Here is a 10,688-nt window from a genome sequence, read left to right on the forward strand (position 1 = left end):
AGGGGATAAGACATAAGCGTAATTTGTTAGAATATTTGCAATAATTTAAACAGTATTTGTCTGGGACATTTCACATTAATTAACAGTAAACTGAAATAATAATGACAATAATAATAATAATAATAATGACCTAATAATGATGATCACAGTTTACCAGAAAGGCTAATTTTACTGCTTACATTTTGGTTGGATTGCATCAATTTATATTTGATATTTGAAGCAAATAACCTCATTAATTGTCTATAATTGTCCTCTGAAGTGTGACATGATCTTTCAGCCCAGAAAAAGATGTCAACCCCTTTCAGCCTTATGTAAAAATCAACAAAGCTTAAAATAATGGCTTTAAACCATATCTAACCCTAGTGTTGAATGTGCTTAAAGGTAATTCTTATGCTTTTCTTTGCTTATTAAGGTGAATTTTGGTGTTTTTTGAGGCTGCACTGAAAAAACTAAATAAGAAAATGCTACCATATTTATATTTCAGCGTTTTGTGGTTTTATGAAGTGAGGACAGTGGGTGACAAACAGCACCCAAAAATCCATTCATTTTAGAAAAAAGAAAAATAAAAACAAACAAAATTGTATACTGCGTCAGACCTCGACAGCTCCCTTAGAAACCATTACATGTAAATGACAATCTTTTCATGAAGTATTGACAGCAAGTATCATTGAAAGTTTCCTTATTTTCCTCAAAATGGATTATTCACCATTGGTTTTACTTGTTTTACCTCAGAATTATAAATGGGCTAGGGGCTGGTATAATTTTCCTCGGTGGCAAAATCTAGGAAATTTTTATTGCCGAAAAAGCAAAAATATTGGTCTGATTTTGATTTTTTTTTCTTTGTAGGGGAAATTCTCCAAGACACCTATTTGAGAATTAGTATGGTAAAGGTGGCACATTCACCACCAGTCGTGACATCAGCGTGTCCCTGGTGTTGTCTCTCCGAGCGGTCAAACACACTGCAGAAGCACAATGTACTGAGGGAAAACAAAACGCACCATCATAAACTGTTGTGAAATGAGCGGGGACTCTGAAACATCAGGGAAAACAATACAAACACAATTAAATATGGCCATATAAACTCCCAGAAATGATATGGTACTTTTTGATGACGGCTGAAACAGGTGAGACAGATGTGTTGCTAATTATCCACACAGACTGAGTCAACAGCCGAATATTTCTGGTGGGTTTCACGTGTGTGGTCACTAATTATCTTATCACTTGGTCACTCAAACGCACTTCCTACAGGAAATTAGCTGTGGCACACATGAAAAGAAAAAAGAAAAACTGTTTATAATCAGTGCTGGTGTAATCTACTCATAAACTACTCACCTGTCAACCTCGATTTCTCTTTCTTTGTGAACTAGGCTATCACAATATTGATTGTGAGATGCAGTCCAGCGTGAATCATACACACACTGACGTAGTGGAGAGTAAACCTACGTATACTTGATTTACACTCCTATTTATGTGAGAAGTTTATTCACATTTAAAGGTTAATGCAATCACATAATAGATTATAAATTCATGGTGATTTGTGTTTTTGTTGGTGTTTGTTGTCCCTGTGATGATACTGGCTCAGGGTCATAGTTTACCCACCTTTTTATTACACAGTGAATATACACCTTTATTGATTTCACTGAAAACTTCAAAAAGGCAATAACCTACTATTTCACATGAAACCTTTCTGAAGCAAGGTCTACTAAAAGAACAGAGGTGAGTAATGTAACAGAGTGAGTAGTTTAAATACCCTAATTATTAAATAAATGAATACATATGGGTTGTATGTATAGTACTGCACAAATACGATGCAGTGACTGACGTGTGGACTTGAGTCTGAAGACCTGGAGTCAAATCACAAATTTACTTATCAAATCAAGAAAGACTTGTGAATCCACTTTGACCTGAACACTAGTAACTCACAACTTCACCTTACTTGAGCTTTTTGATTCAGAAGGACTTGATAATAGTCTGCCTTCCCCAAAGTCTAAGATTAAAAATTATGGAATTAACCCGTGCTTGCAGACTCCCGCGTGATATAAATAAAGGAAGATACCCTTAACCTCTAATAGTAAACATGACTATAAATCAGTCTGTGTGTGTGTGTGTGTGTGTGTGTGTGTGTGTGTGTGTGTGTGTGTGTGTGTGTGTGTGTGTGTTTGTGTGTGTGTTTGTGTGTGTGGTGTGCATGCGTCATGTGTACATAACAGAAAGAGAATAGGGAAGAGGACAAAGAAAAAAAAATACTGCTCAGTTAGTATTGCAGTGCTCACACATGAAGGCCCTGCTACTATTTGGAATAAACTAAAGGCAGAGGTGTCTTGTCATCTCAGGACCTTATTTTATCCCCACATTAATTAACAGCTAAAACAGGGTAGTTGGAAAAGGATTATGGGACTTGAGTGTCTGGACGTGAAACTCACTTGTGACTCGGAGAACAAGCACTCAGTCTCATCTCTGCAGTGAATGAAGTGTTATAGGACATGTTTGGTCCTCAGTTCTGATTGGCTGAGTTCCGCTTAAGGACATTGTAAAATACTCTGTAAACACACACACACATCTATGACTCCACTGAATTTATCTGAATGCACTAACAAAAGTCTCCACGTTTAATTTTTTTTTTTTTACATCTATAGCTACTGTTTGGGACCTATATTTCTTGGCCAAAAAGTGCAGTTTGACGATAATAATTGATGACTGCTTACTGTGGCAACACTTAATAATAATGGACAGTCCATGAATTAATTAATGTACGTTTCTGATACCAAAATCAATATATGAATCATGATCAGTAAAGGCATATACTAATGATTAAATCATCAAGCAAGAATGAATGGCATTAATAATCTTTGTTATCATGTACTAATTCCTTCTTAAGGCCTATGTATTCCTTATATTAGCATGAACTATAATGCCCCACCAAGTAAAGTCATGACATGAATAAATGCTCAAAAATCACCATATCATGCAGAATCATGTAAAAGTATTACAGATCTGTAAATAGAAACATATGCTTAATCCATGCAACATTCCTGTGAGGTGTTACCTAAAAGTAAAGTTTTTACTGTTTTTAAGTTGATGCATTCTCATCGGTTTTACCTAAAGCATAATTGTGTAGCAGCTTTCCAAATTTGCAGGTGTTAACATGTGCTTACTTCATGAAACGTCATTGTACAGCAGGGCCAAAACCACCATTTCAACATTGGGGGGGACAGATATTGAATTTGCGATTGAATTGCTAATATATTCCAGCAATATTGGGGGGGACATTTTTGGAGTGCCTGAACATTGGGGGGGACTTGTCCCCCCCAATGTATATGGACGTTTGGTCCCTGTTGTACAGTGTTGTAAAGTGTTTTTAATTATGTTGATGCATTACCACCTCTGTGTGCATGGCAGCGCCTCTCTGCAGCCCCTGCCCTGCAACACGCGCCCTTGCACACTGTTTGGAAACCCCCCCCCCCCCCCCCCCTCCGCCCCGCCGCACGCGCGCCCGTATCCAGAAGTGACACCTCAACACAGCGTCTGAATGTGGGCGGGACTTCCGACCGAGCGCACCCGGAAGATTTGGATGCAAGTTTCGCTGCTTGACGCGCATCCATATGTTCGCGCCTCTAAACGTTTTCATGTAATTTAGGTGTTTTTTTCTACATAGCAGTATTTGCAGCAATGTTGTCTTTAGATTTTCTGGACGATGTTCGTCGCATGAATAAGCGGCAGGTACGTAGCCGACATTTACCGCTTCCTCCTGCTGTGGTCAGGACGCCGAGCTAACCGACTAGCCGACGTCCGCTAGCTAACTCCAACACACGTTGCAGGTTATCTGTTAAGTTTAGCTTCACACTGTACCTCTACTTTTGTACACATATGTCTTAGACGGGGCTCGCTTCATTCTGCAGCGTAAAATAAAGCTTATTTCTCTGTTTAACCACAGATCTGACTTCAGCGGAGCTAGCAACCTGCAATCTTTGAAGTCTTTGTTCCAGCCCTGATGTGCTCACTAACAAATCTTCAGTGAATTGAATTTAATCTCAAACACTGACGCAGGAAGACTAATTAGCCACATGACTCGGTTTATGATTAAAATTGTTTTTAAAAATGAAAACTGTGTCTTGTAAGGTAGCTAGATAGACAAACAGATGGATAGGTATGTTTTGAAGTGTTGTAGATTGTTACAGACTCTTTTAACAACTTCTTGTGTGTTGTTTTGTTTGTGTGCAGCTCTATTACCAGGTGCTGAACTTTGGTATGATTGTGTCCTCGGCGCTGATGATCTGGAAAGGACTGATGGTTGTCACTGGCAGTGAGAGTCCTATCGTTGTCGTTCTCAGGTGATTATTTTAGTATATTTGTTTGCCTTGTTGGTGCATGAGCAGATTCTGAATCTTTCTAGCACTCGCAGGAGCTTAATAGCTTTGATTTATTTAAATTAATTCCATGGACTAGTCAGGATTATTACAAGAGTTGGGATTACAGTTTTTCACACCACGCACCTGATAGGACAAGCTGCTCAGTTGCTCAGTATCATACATTTTCTTATTCTCAGGCTACATTCAATCTAAAGTCGTGTTTAAACTATGAAAAAGCTGTCACTACTTTTCCCTCTATCCCTGTATCACATTGTGTCCCACTTTAATGTGTTTTTGTCATGTGTCACCTGCTTACATGGTGAAAGGCTGAATGCCATTTTTAATTGGCTCTCTCACTTGATTGGTAACACTCCTCGTCTGCCAATCAAATGAATACATGTCAACCTGCTATACGATCAGCTACAGTTGTGGTTTCGTAGTTTCACATTGGTGATATCCAACCAGTGCTGGACTTCAGAGGAGTATTACTTGACTCTAGAGATTAGCTCTAGAGTCTGGTGTTTGCCAGGCTAAGATATGGTAGGTTTATTGTTGACACTTCTGTCTTTAGACATTTGTAAGACCTCCACAGGCCTGTTTGAATCCTACAGTACACTCATACTCAGATTCTTTCTTATTTTCATTATTGATCATTTGGGAGGCATGATGTGTCACACTGACATATTTCCACCTTAGCGTCAGTGGGGTTTGATTGCAGAAGACATTTAAGCCACCTAAAACAGAAATGTTAAACATCAGGTTTTGCTGTTTTGCTTTGTAGACTCTCCAGTTTTATTGACATTCAGTAATCATTCAAGAGAAAATCCATAAATAGATGAAGGAGACAATAGCCCATATTGTCGTTTACCTGCAGCAAGTTGTGCTTTAAGTAACAGATGTGATTCCTATTTTTCCTCAGCTAGCAGTGACAACTGTCACTCTCACTATCTGATCACCTACACTTAAAAATCCAAGTTAAATCAAGATATCTTGATGTAGATATTCTTTGGTTATTTATTTTTCTGTTTTAAGTAACGTTTAAAGCAAACAAGTGAACACGCACTGACAAATAAACTTGAGAATACCGGAAAAGGAAGAGCAATTTCCACCCACTGACGCCATTGTTTTGTGAAGGTGAAGCCAATATTCAGTATCAGGCTAACTTTATTCCTGTCAGTCGTGCAGTCCACACCTGAACACAACAAGTTAAAGCCAGTTCTCAGTTCTCTTAGAGTTGTTTAAAGGCATTCTACGAAATGAAGGAAATCACTCACTGAAGTAGACGACACAGGTTTGGGGAAAGTGCATACACACAGTAACTCCTGAAATACATCAAACATCACAGTCTGATATATAGCAGTATAAAGAGAAAAAAGTGTAAATTTCCTTTAGAATAGACAAAGTGCCAACTTCCAGTCTATATTAAATCTGTCATCTGACTTGCTGTTTCTGCCATTGTCGTTTCAGTGGAAGTATGGAGCCAGCTTTCCACAGAGGAGACCTCTTATTTCTGACCAACCGGGTAGAGGATCCCATCAGAGTTGGAGAGATTGTGGTCTTCAGGATAGAAGGCAGAGAGATCCCAATAGTACACAGAGTACTCAAGATCCATGAAAAGTATGAATACATGCTCCCTGCTGTTTTAGGTGTCGTAGCATTTCCCGCGTTCGTGGGATCCGTGCCTTAGTATGATGTTCAGATAGCCCAGTGTGATATTTCACGCTCATCATGAATCTTCATTCAGACAGGCAGACATTGAAAAAGCACCTTTGGTCTACAATGCGGTCTGTAACTTTCCTGATATTTTTGTCCACAGGGAAAATGGAGACATTAAGTTCTTGACCAAAGGGGACAACAACGCAGTGGATGACAGAGGGCTGTACAAGCAGGGCCAACACTGGCTGGAGAAAAAAGATGTGGTGGGAAGAGCCAGAGGGTAAGACTTTTGTTCAGACAAATCCATAGTAGCACACATGACTTTGTCTATCCTGCTATGTTGTAGAGCCCACAAGTATGCGTGGGTGAGGTTTCCCACTCAAACCTGGAGCAGAATGGGGGCGCCCCAGCAGCTCACATGATGTGTGTACCGTGTATCAAGGCTAAATCCTTACTGCAGCGGCCTGGGTTAGAATCCAATACAGGCCCTTTGCTGCTGTCATCCCCTCTCTCTCCACTGCCTCCCCTGTCTCTCTCTGTCACTATCAAACAGAGCTGCCAAAAAAGGAGCAGAATTGCAGCCTTTTTAAAGTCTTAAAAGTTCAGCGGAGAAGGTAGCAACATTGCCTGTTCCACTTGATCTCTGCTTGTCCTGTCATATTGGAGGGAAATGAAGGAAATTGAACCTTCAGTTTTATATCCTCCACTCCTCAATTTTTTCATCCCGCTCAGGTCTACTGTAAGGGTAAGGAGTAAGGATCTGATTAGGGCTTAGCATTATTTTACATTATATGATTATAATATTGGAGGAGATTTAGGATAGTGTTGTCTTTTCCTATATTTAAAGGCTGCACTACAGTAAAGGGATGCAGTTTTGTGAACTCACTAGACTGTTGTACCTGTTTTATTGTTTATTGTCTACTTGCTTGGTCATCATATTTACATTATTAATTATTCTCTGCAGTGTTGTTGCCATGTTGATATCAAGGTTTTCAGCCAATTTTGTGATTCTTGATCTTGTCCATATTGCCCGGCCGTAGACGTGCATTCTCTTTTTTTTTTTCTTTCTTTTTTTTTTGTAATGCATTTCATCTTCAATACAAGCAGCAATTTCTTGTTTTACTGTTCAGATGCCTGTTATTTGGTTTTATTCTTTAACTAGCAGCTACTGGTCTGTTGGTCACATGGATTACCCTTGTACCTAAAATGTGGCGTTCTTAAAATGCTTTCAATAAATGATGAGTTAAGAACTTCCGTGCCTACTTTCAGATTCATAATCACTTACAGGCCGACCTGTGTTATGCATCAGCGACATTACAATGACAAAGACTTTTCTTATCGCCTCCAGGTTTGTGCCGTACATTGGAATTGTAACCATCCTCATGAACGACTACCCCAAATTCAAGGTAAGCCTGTTCACCCCACCACCACAATCCCAATTTGAAGTTTTGATCTATAATATAATACTATAAATGTGATTGATAAAGTGCCAGTTTCAGAACATGATTTAACTGTCATGCCTTTTCTCCCCAGTATGCTGTTCTCTTCATGCTGGGTCTCTTCGTATTGGTCCATCGGGAGTAAGGTACCCAAACGTCAGGACACAGGAAGGATCAACCACGTCCAGGAAACCTCGATCACGCCTTTCAAAACAGAATTATGTTAGACTTTGTCAAACTCAACTGGCTCTTTTGTACCATTTGTTTGAGCGTTTTTGTAGAAATGTGGATAGGGTGTTTACATTTGAGAAATCCAAGCTTTAAAAGTATTTTTGTGAGGGAACTAGGCTAGGTTTAAGTCAAAGTCGATCTTTATTTGTAATTTTACTCTGAATGTGAAAGCTGCATTCTCAATGGTTAATGGTTAATTAAGTTTCTTTTGTTAATACATTGTCTTAAAAAAAAAAAAAAAGATGTGAGAAGTATTTTATGACAAGTTATGATGAGTGATATTAAATATGAATTCTGTTACCCTCCATTATGGATTACTTCAGCTTTTTCAAATTCTCCACCACTCTTGCCACTTCTATCTTACACCAATACCCATTGCAGTACCTAACAGTCGAAATCTGCATATACTGTTGAAAATAGTATTTTATATAAATGTTTACATTGAGTAGGTATATTTTCTCTCCAGTGTCTGTCCTATTAGGATTTACCCAGTGATAAGCAATACGCATCTGCCAGAAATATTTTTGAAAGACCTTTTCAGTGGATAAGTTTATTTTTTGTATCTCTAGCATAGCTTCAAGAGAAAATGATCACATTAAATAATGATGTTAAATATTAGTAATCCCCTAATCACATGGTCCTCATGTAAAGTTTATTTTCTTTTTTTCTAGAAGACAAGCTCAAACGGTATTTTTAAAGCTTGGAATATTTGCAAGGCCTCTTGCAGGAATCACAGCATCGTCACCCCACTGAAAATTTGAAACTCTTATGAAAACAGTCCATCTCAACAAACCAGCAGTAAAATTGGGTCAGGTTGCACTGCAGAGCTGTACCTGCTCCAGTTGCGAGCATGTGGTTGCTACAGTCACTTTTTCTGGGAAATTGCATGACTTTGCTTGTAATGCTTGTTTGAAACAACTTAATTTGTAGGGTCATGCAGTGGAGGAGCCACTTGAGGCTCCTGAATCACTGTGGGGCATGGGGGTGGTGGGTATCTGTTTTCCCAGCTGTAACATTTTCATGAATGTAGGTTTGTTTGAACTTTAAGGGGTATTTATTATATACACTGGTGTGTTATCTATTCATGTACTGTGCATAATAGAAGCATACAAAAGTATTTTTTCCCCAAAAATTCTGTGGCAACCACCTAACCCTAGTAATAGAAATAATCAAATTTCATAGAATCAAAGCCAGGAGTGTGCCTCATGCCCTTCTTTGACTAAAATTAATTACATCTCATTACATGCTGCTTTTCATCATGAACTACAAATACAGTGTTGCAGGATAGCACTGAATGAAAAAAGCCACAATATGCATCACAGAGGTAAAAATGTGACCCTATTAGTCATCAATATCACAGGTTGATTATGAATGAAATTTCTTCATGGGGAGTTTTATTTTACACTTTCAGATCTTATGTTGTGATATCATGTTTTTCCACTGTGCGACACCAAAACCAGCAGGCAAATAAACAACAAGGGATAAACAAGCAAACTGGATGAACATGATCTGTAAAGAATGTCCAGAGCCTGAAAAATCATCAATATGCTTCTCATTTCAAGTTTGAAGGGTAATGCAATTCTATAAAACCATGTTGCATTTTAAGTGGTTGCTTGTCTCAGTTCATCAAATCTCTGAGGAGTCACTGAAAGAAGCCCAGATAGAGCTCACTGCTGCTGTAATGTTGAGACAAATAACATTCTAATTAGTCTGACATTCAGTGATGCACAGTGATTGAAATCAGAGGTGTGTGAGTGTGTGAATGCCAGAGGTTAAGAGAAGGGCAAGACACCTAGCCTAGCTCTTCCACTGCGTTTCCAAGTTTAGCACCTTTAAGCGATAAAAAAGGCAGAGTGCCTTTTTTTAAAAAAGGCACTCTGTCTCATCAGCTATAAATTAGCAGTTGAAATCAGCAGGTCCTCTTGTCCTCAGGAGGCTGATGTGGCTGATTAGAGAAGCATGCCACAACTGGCCAAATGTCATCCTGCTCATAGTAAGGGCCAAGCCTGGCCCGAGTGGGGTGACAGGCGTCTTGTCAGGAAATAATGTGTTGCTCTCAACTTCCTCCTTACTACAGGAAGGCATTGAGCAGATCTGATAATGGACTACACACTCCCCACTGGTAACCATGCACAGTATACACACACACTGAATGCCAGAATTTGTTAGTTATTACAGCCCTAATTATGGTAGCCATTATTATACCTCTGTGGTAGCCTATTAGGTATGTTCCATGATGAGAGTAGGCCTACTTATCACATGTAATAATGGAATGACAAATACACACACACACACACACACACACACACACACACAGATATAGATATAGATATAGATATAGATAGATATAGACAGATGGATAGATATAGATAGATTAGTACTGGAAAACAAGAAAGTGTTTTGTGGGCAGGGTTATGTAGATAGATAGATAGATAGATAGATAGATAGATAGATAGATAGATAGATTATTATACAGCACTTTGACTTGATAATTATCGAGACCCTGGGATTCTGGCCCAACGTCGCTCATCTAATTTATCAGCTCAATCAATCAACCAATTAATCAATCAATCAATCTCTTACAATATATAAGGTGGTTCATGCGGGATGCTCGTAAGAACTTCCGAAATGAAGATGGAAAGGGATGGAAACTACAACAACAATGCATGCTTCTGTACCCCTGATTCTTTTTGTATACATAGTGCAATAGACGTTTGTTCACTTGTATATTGCTCACACTTATTTGGCTGTTGACGCAGCAAACAAGCACATCTGTCGCCAGGTACAGGAGAACTACAAAGTGCGTTAAAGGCCAAAACCGTGATTACTGTAAAACTTTTAGAAGTAAAAGTCGGAAATCTGTGTCAATACCCGCTTCACATTTCGTGCTGATGTGCACGACATACACGACATACTATATCCACGCAACAAAAGCTAAGCCCACCCCGGGCAGGACGGACTATAAAAGCAGAGTGCGCCTGAGCAGCCCACCACCAACAGGATTCAGCAGGGG

General features: G+C 39.1%; 1 protein-coding gene across 1 annotated transcript; it reads left to right on the forward strand.

The window, feature by feature from the left end:
- Positions 1-3,523: 3,523 nt before the first annotated feature.
- sec11a (SEC11 homolog A, signal peptidase complex subunit) lies at positions 3,524-7,982 on the forward strand. The gene is made up of 6 exons (XM_030048511.1): positions 3,524-3,720; positions 4,222-4,331; positions 5,817-5,966; positions 6,166-6,285; positions 7,354-7,411; positions 7,539-7,982. Exons 1-6 carry the CDS (start codon positions 3,670-3,672, stop codon positions 7,587-7,589), a joined length of 540 nt encoding a protein of 179 aa, XP_029904371.1. The 5' UTR covers positions 3,524-3,669; the 3' UTR covers positions 7,590-7,982.
- Positions 7,983-10,688: the final 2,706 nt, after the last annotated feature.

This window comes from Myripristis murdjan, chromosome 3 (assembly GCF_902150065.1).
Source record: "Myripristis murdjan chromosome 3, fMyrMur1.1, whole genome shotgun sequence".
Taxonomy (NCBI): Eukaryota; Metazoa; Chordata; class Actinopteri; order Holocentriformes; family Holocentridae; genus Myripristis; species Myripristis murdjan.

Excerpts from the sequence above, each read along its gene's own strand:
- sec11a (XM_030048511.1), top strand. The coding sequence starts at position 3,670 with ATGTTGTCTTTAGATTTTCTGGACGATGTTCGTCGCATGAATAAGCGG. Across the intron at positions 3,721-4,221 it reads GTCGCATGAATAAGCGGCAG|CTCTATTACCAGGTGCTGAA; the intron begins GTACGTAGCCGA and ends GTTTGTGTGCAG. Across the intron at positions 7,412-7,538 it reads ACGACTACCCCAAATTCAAG|TATGCTGTTCTCTTCATGCT; the intron begins GTAAGCCTGTTC and ends TTTTCTCCCCAG.